The 15,757-nt window shown below is 36.3% G+C and overlaps 1 protein-coding gene across 1 annotated transcript in view; it reads right to left on the bottom strand.

Moving 5' to 3' along the window:
• Positions 1–234: 234 nt before the first annotated feature.
• The window catches only part of LOC123252383 (transmembrane protease serine 11D-like), a 41,313-nt gene continuing 25,790 nt past the window's right edge, over positions 235–15,757 (bottom strand). The window contains exons 6-10 of the mRNA XM_044681720.1: positions 13,086–13,124; positions 11,180–11,357; positions 8,573–8,832; positions 7,075–7,217; positions 235–396 (exon numbers count right to left, since the gene is read on the bottom strand). Coding sequence (XP_044537655.1) covers positions 235–396; positions 7,075–7,217; positions 8,573–8,832; positions 11,180–11,357; positions 13,086–13,124 — 782 coding nt within the window. The remainder of the gene's footprint in view (positions 397–7,074; positions 7,218–8,572; positions 8,833–11,179; positions 11,358–13,085; positions 13,125–15,757) is intronic.

The following is a 15,757-nucleotide window of genomic DNA, read 5'->3' as shown; positions in this document are numbered from 1 at the left end:
CATGCTAAATAACACTAGAAAGACTTTCTGGGTTAAAAATAATCTGTCCTCTAATAAGAAAGGGATTATTATAAAGAGTATTTTAATGAAAAACTATTTTGTAAAACTCATTGAGGAATTCATGAAAGCACCATGTTAATGTAGTAACCAGAAAAACTGAATGAGAAAAAGGTATGACATGTCAGAGAGCCACACCCTGCATGCACCATTTACAGAAGAGACCAGTTTATTGTACTAGATTCCAGTTTCTTGCTTTATCCAGTTACGATAGACTGGCAAGTATGTATAGACTCCAGGTTTGTTTGGCAGGCCACACTCATCTCCCCAACTCACTATTCCAACAGCAGACCAGATCTGCCTTGAGTCAGCTAGCACTAATGGTCCACCAGAATCTCCCTGTAAGAAAATCAACACTTGATGATTAGATATAATTTCACTTTAAATCACTAGGAAATCTGTACATGCATGTATGACGTTTACTTAAGTTCTAGTTGAGGATGTAATATTACTAAAACAATGAATAAAAGAGCAAGTTTTTATATGATTTTAATAGTCCCATGTTGGCAGTGTTGAAACTTACCATGTAATTGAGAGTCTAGAAGAGTTCTCACTTCTCTAGTATAAGGATCTTAGAGGTCATTCAATGCAATTTTCTTATATTATTTACTTATTTTAGTATTTCATTTAGTTTTAACATCATAGACTTTTTGTTTTCTTTTAAGACTCAGCTCAAACATCTTCTTCTACCAGAAGCCTGGGGTTACAAAGAAGTATCCCTACCCTCACCCAAATTACCTTGTGTCTATTCTATATGTATTGTGCCAATACACTTTGGGTGCATATTTTTCCTCATTCTTTATTCTTTGAGATAAGAGAATGTTCTTGCTTTCTTTGCGTCTTCAGTTTTTACTACAATATCTCAGATATCATATTGATCTTAATAAATGCTTGTTGATTATCATCATCTTAGTTTCATCTTTATGGAATTCTGATGATGTTTGAAAAAATTACCATTATATTATTCCTTTTAATGTTGTATAAGTTATTGTACAGGTGAATAAATATTAGCTTTTTATTATTGAATATGAGGATTGGTATCTATGTCCAGCCCTGGTACATTCACTGAGCATCTTTGGGACCACTCTGGTAGCAGATAGTACAGCAGAGTTTATTCACATTTTGACCTGTTCCAACATGGCATGATCTCTTTTGCTAGATCTTTCGGTTTTAAAGACTTTTTGTATAGTTTTGAGATTGAGTAGTTTGTAGAGAAATACATATTAAAAATGTTCTTTAAATATTTTTTCCAATGTGTCCAAGCAGTTGTGGGAAGCACTTAAATCTTAAATCTTAATGATGCTTCAGTTGCAATATGATTATTTGTTGAGTTCTCCAGAATATTTTGGTGTTTGTAGTCATGGTGTAGGGATTTGCTGCCTCTGGCTTACAAAGTATAATGAGCTTCTTCGATATAGTTCTAGCCAACTGTAGTTTCAGTTGAATGATGAAATCTGCAGCCAGATGCAAAGCATTTAAAAGAGATTGGGAAGAGAAGTAAAGTGACCAAGTGTAACTGCCTTTTTCAAGGAGTTTAACTGAGATGAAGAGTGAAGATATAGAATGGTAGCTAGCTAGGGAAATAGAGTTACTGAGGTCTTTTTATTTTCTAAAGTTGAAGGATGTATAAGGCATGTTTGGAGGAAAAAGGAAAGGAAACAGTAGGTATAAAGAGAGAGAAGATTAGAGCAGGCAGGTATAATAGGGAAATCATTAGGAAAAAACCAAAAGGGATGGGATCAAGGACATATGCAGAGTTTTTGGCTTTGGTACAATGTACATAACATAAAAAGAGAAAATGTATACTAAATGCCTTGCAAACATTAAAATTTTTCCTATATCACATTATTATTATGGTTTTCAGTTTCTCTGCATACATTAGTTTTGTTTGTAAAATAGTTTTTTTCATTTGATTTAATAGAAATTATCTGTTTTATCTTATAACACTTCTATTCCTTGCTTGGTTAAGACATTTCTCTAGGAAGAGACTACTTCCTTCCATATGAAGTCACGTTTACTTGTCTATATCTTTACTGAAATGTGTTGCCTAGGATTATAAACAGTAATCCAAGTGTCACCTGATCAGGGTAGAGTAAAAAAATATAATTCTTAGTTTGGAGGAAAGGTTCCATTTTTTCTGATCAAGAAAGACTCCATAGACATCAAGAACTAGAATAAGCAGTTGGTTGGAGGAACAGTAGAAGAGTGGGAAGGAGATACTTGAACCTCTTGCTTGATTAAGTGCAATGGCAAAGAGAACCCAGGCAGTGAGACTGACCTGGATGTGGTCAAGGACTGTGACAAATGCCCTCTGGAGCAGGGATTTCTTAACCTTTTTTTTTTTTTTGCCATGTACAGATCCCCTATGGCAATCTGGTGAAGTCTCTGGACCCTGTCAGAATAATGTTTTTAAATTCATAAAATAAAATAGAAGATTACAAAGAATACTAATTATATTGAAATAAACTAACATATACATATATAATTTTGTAATAGTTGGACAGACTTTCTTTCCCCCAATGTCCAGTCCTATTGTACAATTATTTCTGTCTTTCAAGAGACGGGGAGGGGAGGCCATGGTCTCTAGGGAACTCTAGCACTGCCTTATAGCTCTCTCCTACTCCCTTGTGTCTACTAGGGGTAGTTTCATGTTCAGTGATTTATGGTTTTTCATTTGGTCCTATAGCTTGAGGGTCATCCCTGTCTCTGTTCTAGGACTTTTTGGCACCAACAATGGAGGCTTAATTGGTCACTGATTAGTCACAAAGATCAAGACTGCTTTTATGATAGGAAGAGGTAGAAGTTCCTTATAGGGCAGCCCTTAGTTAGGAAAGCAACCTCTATCGAAGCCCTTTATGATTCTGTGATTCTGTGTCAGTCTATTTTCTGCAAAGGTACTTGTTCTATTTTAATTTAATTTAATTTTTAACTAACCCTCCTTATCTTCCATCTTAGGATCAGCATTATTTATTGGTTCCAAAGTATAAGAGTGGTAAGCACTAGGCAATGAGAGTTAAATGGCTTTACCCCATTTAAACAGCTAGGAAGTGTCTGAGGTCAGGACCCCCATCTCTAGGCCTGGCTTTCAATCTACTGAGCCACCTATCTACCCCTACTTGTCCTGTTTTTAGACTATATTTGACATGAATTAAACCAGTTTATATTCTTACCTCTCCAAAAAACAAAAACAAAAACAAAAACAACCACAAACAAACTCAAAGCAAATCAACATGATCCATTAATGATTACTATTTAGGTTTGTTCCTTCCAATAATTCCACATCTAACCATTATTAACTGGTAAATCTCTTTCTCTTGTCCGAAAGCAAAACCCACAAAACTTGTTCAATGCTTTGCTGAAATGTAAGCATATTATGTCTACAGTATTCATCTGACCTCCCAGTCTAATTATCCTGTCAGAAAAAGAAGAGGTTAGTCTGGCATGACTTGTTTATGATGAAGTCATGCTGACTTTTAGTCATTAAAGCTTCATTTTCTAAGTATTCTCCCTTATAATGAGTTCTAGAATTTTGCCAGGAATAGAAATGAACCTATAATTTGCAGATTCCAACATCTTCTTTTTTTGATGGAAGGGGTGAAATGGAGAGTCCTTATTGGCCCAAAATTGAGCCTAATAATATTAAAAATGGTATTCATGCACTCTTAACTTTAATCATTTTAGTACTAAAGTTTTGTTTAATAAAAATCCATTCTGACACTTTGCCAGGGCATAGAGATGGCTCTTGGTTCTTGAAGTACCAGTAAAGTACAACTTCTGGGAGATCTTCCAGTACCCAAGGACTCTGTCATTTCATTGATGCATCTTTACCTCCTAATGGTGCAAATTGTAGTCCAAATCCACATCTACCCAGCTTATATTATTCTTGTTCATATTCTCCTGTACATACTCGCCAGGAGGTCCAGTCAATATTCCTGGGGCTTTCTGCTGTTTTCTTGAAATTACAGAGATACCATTGCTGGTTATCATCAGTTATCTTTTGCTTTTACCATATACCCAGAGTATATCCTTTTCCAATCTTATGTCTGGACACATTATATCATTTCCCCTGCACAATCTTGGTTGATATTGTGTTTCTGCATGTTCATTCCCACCAAGGTTCTCTCTAGTGTCTTTTGAGTCATCTATAGTTTTAATTCTTTAATGACAATAGCTTTCCATGATTTGTAGGCACGTACCATTACTAGAAGAATTTTTTGGTCTAAACTTGACATTTTACCAGTATAGAGAATTCTTAGTGAGAAAGTTTCTCTACCATTATAGATCTGCAACTGTTCTGTAATTTATGACCTTACAGTTTCCTGAGGTACAGAGAAATTGTCCAGGTTCACACAGCCAACATATTGATGGCGAAACTTGAACCCAGGTCATCCGGACTTCAAGACTGGTTCTCTCTCCATTCTTCCGTGTTGCCCCTCCCATGAAGGAATGCTGTTTTTATAAAAAGATATACCTTTGTTTCATGGAAAAGACTGGGGTTATTAAAAGCATTTTGTTGTGTTTAAGGTAATTAAAGCCTGTTTTTCTCCTCCTGAGCCTTCTTTTCTCCTCCTGTTCTGTCTTGAAGCAGCTATGTGCTCAGTGGAGAGAATGTGAGACTTGAAGTCAGAGATATCTGAGTTCAAATCTCACCTCAGACACTAGTTGTGTAACATGAGCAAGTTACTTAATCTGTCTTTCTCCCCTTCCTTGACTATAAAATGTAAATAATAGAATTGTTTTAAGGTTTAAACTTTTGTAAAGTGGCACAGTGCCTGACACATAATAGTCCTTATTAAATGCTTGTTTCCTTTTTTCTTGTTCAGTTCTGGGCCCAGCTAGTTGTCCCTGTGCAGTATCTATCCAGGTTATCTTATAGAGGCCAAAAGTTGATTTAACTGTCATTGCTATTCCTTTTATTTTATTCCTTTTTAATAACGTTTATGTTTCTAGTGCTAAATTCCAGTCACGAATCCCATTCCAGGGGATCTCAGTGACATATATGAGATACGACTCGTTTCTTAGGATCTTTAGGTAACAGATTTTATATATATGACTGCTAGATGTAGCTAGGCAATGCAGCAGGTAGAATGTTAGAGTTTGTGATAAGAAGACTTGAGCTGGAATGCTGCCTCAGGTATTTCCTCACTGCATATTCCTAGACAGAACAAATGTTTTAACTTCTCTTAGCCTCATCTGTAAAACACATAACAATAGTACTTATTTCCAAAGGTTTTTGTCAGGATCAACATACATAAAATGTTTTGAAAACCTTAAAAGATTTATACAAAGATTTTTTTCTCCTTCTTTTCTTCTTCTTGTTATCACCATCATCATCAGTATAGTAATAGGAATAATAGTATTTCGACATTTGAAGCCCTAGATTTTATTACTTTGTCCTTTCCTTGACTAGAGTCCCGTGTAATTTATTGGTCCTTCCTTCTGCCAGTCTGCTTTTCTCTGTGGCACCAGGTTTGCCAGATTTGGTTGGTCAGTTTTCTCCTTATCTTCCATTTTCAGTTTAAAATCTTCTTGAATAGATTCACTATACTCCAAGAGAATGTATCTACTACTAGACTTTATCAAATGCACAGCATCCTTTGCCAAGAGTCCGTCATTCTTATAGTTAAAGTAATGGTCCAGAAACTCAAATCCTATTCTTAGGCATGATCTTATTAACCTGTAGTTCACCTCTAAACCCTCCTCTCTGTGCTGAATCTTCTACTATCTACTGACAGATGTGAGCAAATCACCACTTAAACCCTTAAAGTCTTCCAGTTTTTCACCCAAGATTTCATAAGCTTTTAGAAAGGCTTTCTGTGAATCCCAAGAAGAGGAGCCTCTTAACTCTGAGAGTTCTCAGGAAAGTCTCAGATACATTCCATTTGTGGACAGCCTATTATTCTGTGGTTTATGTCAGGATGACAAATAGTTGTTCTAGTCAGTGAATCATTAAATGCCAGCTCTGTACGAAGTTTGGAGGATACCAAGAATGGCTAAAAACCCAACAGTCCCCAGCTCTCATGGAGTCTTTAGCATCTCTTAGCAGAGTCATCAACCACTGGTGCTCTTCTGTGATTCTAAGGTCCATTATTGACTGACTTCTTACTTGGTGTCACATGTGTAATCACATCACCGTTCTTTGCAGCACGAGAAGCTGGTTTTTCTAGTACCATTCCAGGTTCTCCTGGTGTCTATTAAATAATCCCTTCTATTTAATTCCCCTCTTCAGTTTTATGTCTTTTTTCTTCTTCTTTGGTATTTGGTGATATCTTTAGTTTTGCATTTTTAAAGAACCGTGTAAGATGGACTGCAGAGGGAAGGGACTTGAGGCTGGAAGACCAATTAGGAGGCTACTGAAATTGTCCAAATGAGAGGTGATGCAGACCTGGCCTAGGATGGTGAGTTTGTGAATAGAGGAAAGGGGAAAGAGATTTTGTAAAGGTAGAAACCACATGAGTTATCAATTAATTGGACATATAGGGCAAGATTGAGTGATGAATCAAAGGTAATAACACCAGGGTGGCTAATATGGGTGACTGGAAGTCCTTGATGAAAACAGGAAAATTGAGAAAAAGGATGGGTTTAGGGAAAATGATAATGAGCTCAGTTTGGATGTGGTGCTTCTGAGATACTTATCTAATTTGAAGCATCTAATAGACAGTTGGGCATGTACATCTGGAGTTTGGGAGAGAATTTGCATAACTTATTCCTCTGATTTTGGTGGAAGCTATGCCATTCAAATAATTTTACTTAGTAGAATGTATTTCTAACTTTAAATTAAAATATTAATAATTACTCCAAAATTATCCATTTTTAAAAGATAAAGAAAAATATAGCTATACCAACCTTACCTATTTCTCAATTACTCTGATACCATCTCACCTTCTTGTTTTTCCTGTGATCCAACTCCTGGATATTAGCAGAAGCCCCCCAAAGGTTCTCTCTCTTTTAGTACAACTTCAGGGCAATTCATCTGAACTATTAATACTGTGCCACATGTTGCTACATAGGACCTACCGAACAAGCATCAGTGCCACCTCCAGGAATTCCAGCACATATCATGCCAGATGTGATAAGTCCATTATAGTTCTCTGGTGAATTACATTCGGTATTGCTTATGATTTCGACCCCACCTTGACGAAGAATGGGAACACTATTACCTGTAGATGACAAGTCAGAAAGAGGATAAAAAACAAAAAACTTGGAATTTACGAATTGGATTTCCTATGGTCACAAACATGATTTAATGAATAATGCACATTTTCCTGTTCTCTACCAAATTTTTTCTTTCATATAAGGAAGGAAAGGCAAGGAAATTAATAGATATTCTTATGAAAAAGATTCTCCCCTAGTATCTTGCTGGCAGCATGATAAGATAGAAGGTATGTTTTCAAGAGATTTATTACTGTCACTACTAGTACTACTAGTACCACTACTACCATATAATGTTATACAGTGTTCTAGTGCTTTATGAATACTAGCACATTTTATCCTTAGAACAATCCTGGGTGATAGGTGCTATTATTATTTCCATTTTGCATATGAGGAAACTGAGGCAAATAGAGCTCACACAACTAACAAGTGTCTGAGGCAGAATTTGAACTTGGGCCCTCCTGACTCCAAGCCTAAGGCTCTATTTACTTCATTTCCTACCTGCCATACTGATTAATAGTCATCAAAGGAAGTTGATGGTAGAAAAAATTCTGTGTGACATTAAGTTACATAACTTCTCTGGGCCTCAGTTTCTTCATCTATAAAATGATGATTTAGACTAGATGATCTCTAAAGTCCCTTCCAGCTTTGGATATATGAACCTGCAAAGTATCTTAACCTATACTCTCCTTTCTCACTTTCATCTTGCACTTTTGCTTAAGCCTCAGAATTGTTGATAGCTTCCATTGCCATTACTTTGTCCTCCAAGTGGAACTCAGGACTAAGGAAATGAAGGCTAGTTGGATGGTATAATGGATTGAGTGTTGAAGTTTGGGTTAGAAGAGACTTGATTTTGAATTCTACCTCTGACATTTACTAGCTATAAGACCATGACTAAATCACTGAACCCCTCACAGTCACAGTTTCCTAGTCCTCTATGAAATGAAGTTACTAATTCTCTTAGTACCCACTTTAGAGTTGTGAGGTTCAAATGAGACACTGCTATTTTAATCTGATTATTTGCTATTATTTTTATTATTGACTGATTTGAATATTTATGACAAGCATAGGCTTCTGAGAATTCTAGGCTTCAGAATGTGGCCTTCAAGCTATTATAGGGACATGGGACTTAGGGATAGAAAAGACAATAAGATTCACCCTTTTATGTAGGAAAGAGATGCCCAGTCAAGTAAAATTGTTTGCCCAAAGCTGAGCCAGAATCTGTAACAAGTTTTTTTTTTTTGCCTCTAAATCCAGTGCTTTCTCCAGTATTCCATGTTGCTTCCTTTTAATACCTTCTTCCTTATCCCCATGGGTTTTAATGTTAAAAGAAAATTGAAGTATTTTGCCCTGAGATACTTACCACCACTTATCTGTGATCCCCATCCTGTCACATAAACTCTGGTTCCTGAGGGGATGATCAGATTGGCCTCTGGAAGACAGACCTTGTGGACATTTTTGTTAAAGGTAATTCTATTAGTTAGCTCCACGAGTGCAATGTCATTTTCATGAGTTGGTGCCATATAATTAGGATGTATTATAATATTCTTCACATTTGCTCTTATTTCTGGAGATCTTAAGGAATATCCAAAAGTAACACTCCATTGACGTGGGTCACGGGAGCTGGAAAAAAAGTTGGAAATATATGCAGCTAAGATATTCTTGGATCAAAAACACAGAATAGGAATTTATAGGGGTTTCTCTCACTAGTGCTTCAAATTTCTGCGTTTGTCAGTTTTGTTTTCTTATAGTTAACTATTTTCCATTAGTTTTAGACTCTGTGTTATGTATTTCAAATTATTTGGTAGAACTACCAAGCTTATAATTAATTTCTTCCTGGGGAAAATTGCTTGCCAAGGAAAGACAGCTCAGATCAATGATTTTAGAAAAAAATATTTGGAACTGGTGGTGATCCTGGGAATTTTAATGCTATGGTAGCTCCTGCTTCTTTTATAATCTCTAAATGAAATCATCATGATCACCAATGTTGGATTGCCAGGAAGTTCTTTTTTTCAGTCACTTTAAGCTTCACAAAGGGCTTTATATACTTTATCTTATTTAATCCACACCACAATCTTTTGAAATAAGAGCTATTATTAACCCCATTTCTGGACTGAATATTTGTAACCTCCACTTTATATGTTAAAAGTCACTTAATGAAGAATTCAACAGTCTGCGGGGATGCCTGTTCCTAGAAATCACTTTGGATGGGCCCCTTCTTAGAACTTCAGGTTGTTTTTTTTTTTTTTTAAACCCTTACCTTAATGTCTTAGAATCAATACTGTGTACTGGTTCTAAGGCAGAAGAGCACTAAGGGCTGGGAAATGGGGTTTAAGTGACTTGCCCAGGGTCACACAGCTAAGAAGTATCTGAGGCCTGATTTGAACCTAGGACCTACTGTCTCTTGGTCTGGCTCTCAATTCCACTGAGCAACCCAGCTGCAACAGTTTTTTGTTTTTTTTTAATGTCATGATTATTTCATTGGACTTTGTCCTCATCGGGGAAATATTGGAGGTGATAATTTTTTACCCCTTATAGTCACTGATGCAAATACATGATAAACAGGCCCTCTATGGAGGCGGAAAAGATTTTTTGAGAGAAATGTGAGAAATACAGATAGCATGAATTGAAGAGAAGAATTAAAATGCTGCTATGAAATACCTTACAAAAGTAAGATCAACCTAGGGAAGTTTAGAATGTAGGATATGAAAGTGTAACTGGGGACCTAGACCTCTTGAAAAAAAAAGAAGGAAATACAGGAAAAATTCTGCTGTCTTTCCTTTTCAACTTCTTTTTATTCTCTACCAGGTCAAGTGGGGCTAGATTGAAATGTTATAGGGTAATAGGTTCCTAAAGAATCGTCAGAGCAGATCTTTTATGGGACATGCTCCCTTTTATGTGTCTTATGGCATGGTTGATCCCACTCTGAAGTGACTCATCTTGGTGAATTTTCAAGTCACAGGAGAACTTCAGGCTAAGTTGTGAATGCAGTGCCTAGTACTTTGTATTCCTGTTTATGTAGTTCAGAGGAAGATATGCCAGTAGCGTCAGGGGTGGGGAGAGGGTGAAGAGAAGGTGGGATTCAGATATTATATCAAAATTTCAAAAATAGAATCCCATGTGATTTGACACTTGATAACACAGCATGATCGTTTAATGTGACATTTTCTACAAAGATTACAATGTTTAGACCAAGGCATCTTAATCAAACAAGATCATCTCAAATAGAAGTTCTCTTATCATCGATGGATCTTACTTATTCTTCATAGAACTTTGAACTTAACAGTGGAGGCCACTGACACAAATCAGAAATATCCCTTTAGGTACATCTGATTAGCATAAATGCAGTTCCAAATCAATGAACTGGGAACCAGTATTGTATATTACAATTTAGACATATAGTGAAATTCAGAATATCTTCAGATCTGCTTTCATTTTTGTTATTGCATAAAATTTGTATTACTTCGAGCCCCACCCCCATCTGTTTGTCTCTATCTCTCTCAATCTCTGTCTCTCCCTTATTGCTATCTCTGTGGAAAATTTGCCCTTTAAAGTCTGGGTCACCCAAGTTCAGAATGTTTGAGTCCTATAATGAAACAGCAATAGAAGAAAGCTTTGTTACCTTTAGTTGTATGTTAGGTCAATTTTAATTTTGAAGTAAAGCAAAATAGTTTCTTCCTTGTATATTTATTCTAAAATAGCACAGCCCATTTTCCATAAGCAACAGCCCTGACCCAATTCAATCTAGAGTCTCTGAGTGACAATGGCACTCGTCAGGTTGGTATAAATCGGCAACTTTTGGCAACAAGCATGGTCCTACCTTTCAAATCCCATGAAAAACTAGCATTAGGAATAAGAGGATTTTCTTTGATTGAATCCCTGCAGTTTAAGTCTGATGTAGGGGTCCTAAATCACTTGCTCATTGTCATGGCTGACTTACTAACACCTCATTTATTGGCTGTAGACTTACATTCGGAAGCAGTGAGCTGCAGTCACGAGCCATGTGTCGCTAATTAGGATAGCTCCACAGCGGTGAGCATTGTTGATCCAAAGGCTGGCTTGCCATGGCCAGTCTCCTGCACTGGCTTGTGTTCCTTGTATGATTCTTTCAAAGGACAATGTTATCAGTTCAGGGCGGGTCCCACATCCTAATAGGAAAAGGAGTCATTAGGTTCAGGGATTATCCTGGGAAGATTAATATTCATTTTTGTTTCACATATACTTTATATGGTTTTATATTTATCCATTCCTTCTTCCTGCAATACCAGAGGTAAAGGAATACCCATGAGGGAGTCAGTGGGCTGCTCAACCATATAGTACCCTTTTCCTTTCAATAGGAACCTCTGAATTATAGGTGACAATAATTAAGAATAGGAATTGACTTTAATTTAATTTAGATTTCACTCTAACTATCCAAAAAAGACAAATACAAATACACGAAAAGCCTATTTTCCAGACGATGCTGTGCTGCTTTCCCAGAACATGTTATCATTGACAGAACTATAGTTGGAGTAGGAATTGGCAGAAGCATTATATAAGAAGAGGAGAGCAGGCTGTGTTACTTTTGGGAAACTGCACGGTGCTTTTGATGGCCCAAAATTCCTCTCTGAAACAAAGGCTCATTTTTTTTAGACTCTTAACTTCTATGTATTGGCTCCTAGGTGGAAGAGTGGTAAGGGTGGGCAATGGGGGTCAAGTGACTTGCCCAGGGTCACATAGCTGGGAAGTGTCTGAGGCCAGACTTGAACCTAGGACCTCCTGTCTCTAGGCCTGACTCTCAATCCACTGAGCTACACAGCTGCCCCCAGCTCATTTTTTTTAAAGCACTACTGTTTTTCTAGTGACACTATATGGTTGCAACGCATGGAATTCCAGGATCCAAAGAATTAAGGTTGGAGTTTATGCCTAAGGCATTGGAGAGATGTATGGCAATTATGAGTAACTAGGAGCTTATTATTAATGAAGAATTGTATAAGAGTTGTATTGAAGATATTCTTGAGATATATGAGTGGAAGGAAAGAAGAAAACAAACACTTATTAAGTAGCTATTATGAACCAACACTAGGCAAAATGTTTTTACAAATATAATCTCTTTTGATTCTTTCAACAACTATGGGAGGTGGAAGGTGCCATTTTATTGTATTTATTTTTCAGTTATGGAAAAAAAAAACACAAAGAAAATGGGTTAAGTGACTTGCCCATGATCTCACTCCTATCAGTGTTTAGTATGAATTACATGGTGCTGGAAATAATGACATCAATATCTAAGGCCATATGTGAATTGAGGTCTTCCTGATTCCAAGTCTAGTACTCTATCCATCACATTACCGAGCTGTCTCTGAAGACAGACCAGTTATGTAGCAAGAGTGAAGGATAAACTGTAGACAGCTCTTGTGCCCTATTGGTACCCTTATAATGTCAAGAGATCTAGAGGAAGGCCCAAAAACATTGGCCTCTCCTCACAGAAGAATTAGAGGAACACTAATTGAGATGGGATGAAAGGGCATGAATTGGTTGCCCACATCAAGATAATAAAGATCAACAGCAGCAATCTCACCAACTATCCCTATTTTGTTGTAAAAGTGACTCTCTCTCTCTCTCTCTCTCTTTCTCTCTCTCTCTCTTTTTTATCTCTCTCTCACACACACACAACACATTCATACACAGCTAATATGGGTATTAAGAGAAATCACTGAAAAAAGTGTCAGCAAATATTATTTACACACACCATTATAGACAGTTGTAGAGTTAGATGAAAATACAAGTTGGAAAACTCTTCTTACTTATTATTACTTTCCACTTATTATTAACTATACAGTTTTTATTCTTTATATTTTATTATTTTCTCAAGCAAATTACTTTTTTTTAAGACTTACTTTTGATGAGAATATCTTGTACAACTACAGGATCAATAGCTGATGTTAAAAAAAGAAAAGAAAAGAAAAAATAAATTAAACAAGACCTTGGCACCACTTTTATATTCTTTAAAAAATCAGAATCTTCAGAGTATTCATGCTAATGATTATTGTTGGGGTATATGGAATGGTCTGATACAAGTTTAGAGATAATATGTAGAACATAGCTAATTAAACCAAGTTGCCAGATTTAATTTTTTTTCATCCTAGAAAATATCTTGCTCCTAGTAGGTGGATTGATTTTCAATTTCCTTTGGATTTTAGAGTCATCTGACTCTTAGAAGAAAAAGGTTTCTTAAGCCAGTTTGAAGCTCCTAGTTAGATCTCTGCTATCTGTCTGACTAAACAATTTAATAGTACTCTGAGCTTCATCTTAGTAAAGTTGATACCTTTGGGCTTACCTAGGGATACTCAGAAAAAGCTGATTTGTGTATGTTTAATTCCACACCAAAATGAAATACATTTATGGCTAAGGATTTTCTGTCTTTATTTACAAGATAGTGACTAAAAAGGATAAGTGCTGTGGACATTATTGGTCTGTGATTCAGCTTGAAAGGCCCCAATTCTATACTAGCTCCCTTAATTTGTTCTAAAATAGTCACATATTTTGATTTTTTGATTAGGTTTCCGTTTCCCAGGAATTAATTTCTCTCCACTTCTGGGTGCATATGTGGCAGCTTCCCTTAGCTCTTGCCTCCCCCCTTTTTGGATAGGATTTGAGCAAGGCCAACACACAAGCCTACTGGCCCAGATGATGAGTCTTGTGATCTGAGCCATACAGTGCCAGAAATGACAGGAGAAAAGCTTACAGTTGTAAGACTAGAGGTGTTTACTGAACGATACAAAGGATCAGGTATAATTCATCCATCCCACAGTCTGCTTTCATTAGCCTTGAAATAATAACTTAAGAGCTTAGTGAGCATGGACATTAGCATCTGGGACTTTGGGGTAAACCGTGATAACCACTGATGTCAGATGTTCATAGTCAACCCAAAACATTGCCTGATGTCAGCCTAATCTGCCATCCTTTTTCACTCATCTTTCCGGAAGATTTTTTAGGAAAAGAAGTGCCTATAGGGTACTAAAGTTAATCCAAATCACTTGTAGGTGTATGTATTGATTAGTCCTCTAAGAAGTTCTTATCCTCAGTTTAGTGCCCCTTTGCTGACTTGGTATTAAGGCTATGTCCACCATATGCAATGATCTCTAAGGCAATGATTCCTCCTCTGATTTATACCCAATAAGTCACATTGGGGAATAAACCAAAAAACTTTGTCATGGTGAATAAACAGAGTGTAAGTTCTAGCTAAGAAAGAGGGGTATTGTACATCACACCATTCTTCATTGCAAATAGGGGATGACCAGACATACATCATGGGATCTTGTCTCTAAAGATTGAAAAGACTTCAAAAGCTATCCAGTACCATGTCTTCCTTTAACACACGAGGAAATTGAGACATAGAGGTGGGTTAAACCTTCCTTGAGAAACAGGGATGGGGGGATTGTGTATTTCTTATATACTTATCTCAGAAGTAGATAAGAGTAAGAAGTACCTGAGACTGGTTCCTGAAAAGTATAAAGCTAAACATAAAAGCAAAACTTAAGATTTGTACTGTCTATCCCACAGAAAGGACTATAAAATGAATTAGTATAGGATTGGAACTGCCTGAGTAAATTCATAGGCCCAAAACTCACTAATGTTTTCTATTAACTGTATAGGAAGATTTCATCTTAAAATAATAATGAAATTCCTTACTCAGGGCCATAGATCCTAAAATATTGTTATCCTCCCATAAAACTATGCTCTGTGGGGGATGAGGGTGGTCTCACTACGTGAAAATTTTTCTACCTAGAACTAGAGAGAGGGGAAAAACATCTTCCCTGATTGGGGAGTCGAGTATCTTTGTAGTGATTCCTATTGCTGCCTAGGCATTCTTAATTGTTATATAAATTGTCTTCATGTCCCCAGGAATCAGAAATTTGGAGATCAAGGTAATACATGGCTATTGGAAATCTTGATCCAGGGCTTGCACTGAACTGTGCTCACTGCTGATGGAGTTTGTAGTTGGGATGCATGTGTGTATATTCCTGCTACAGATCTTGCTTCATTCTATAAATAACCATGTCATTTTTTAATATATAATCTGATTCAAACCCAAATACACAGTCTTATTCATTAGACTAAAATATTTAACAGAATGTTATTAATAATTTATATATATGTATATATATTATTTGGGGATATTTATTGGTTTCCTGATGCATTATCTTTAGGAAAAGCAGACACCTATTTAAATTCTAAAAATCTATCCTAAACAGATTAATAGTTTTCCCACTACTATCATCTATATGGCTTTTTACTTTATATTTTCTCCAGAGCTCCCCTTTAAAAAATCAAACAAAAAATAGTTTTCTAGTCAGAATCATCCATCAAAATTATAATTTGCTTTTGTAGTGTATTTTCTAAATTGATTTGCTATTTCTATATTTGCTATATCTAATATGCACTATTTATGTCAAAATTTCATTCATGTAAATAATTTATTAAATCAGCAACAAAAATCTCGCCAATGGTTTTCAGGGGAGGGCATGGCTTGTAACTATAATGTTATTGTGGTAAGGGAGGTAATCAC

Source organism: Gracilinanus agilis, chromosome 6 (genome assembly GCF_016433145.1).
Source record: "Gracilinanus agilis isolate LMUSP501 chromosome 6, AgileGrace, whole genome shotgun sequence".
Taxonomy (NCBI): domain Eukaryota; kingdom Metazoa; phylum Chordata; class Mammalia; order Didelphimorphia; family Didelphidae; genus Gracilinanus; species Gracilinanus agilis.
Note: the sequence above shows the minus strand (reverse complement) of the source record. Positions and strands in the feature narration are given on the sequence as shown.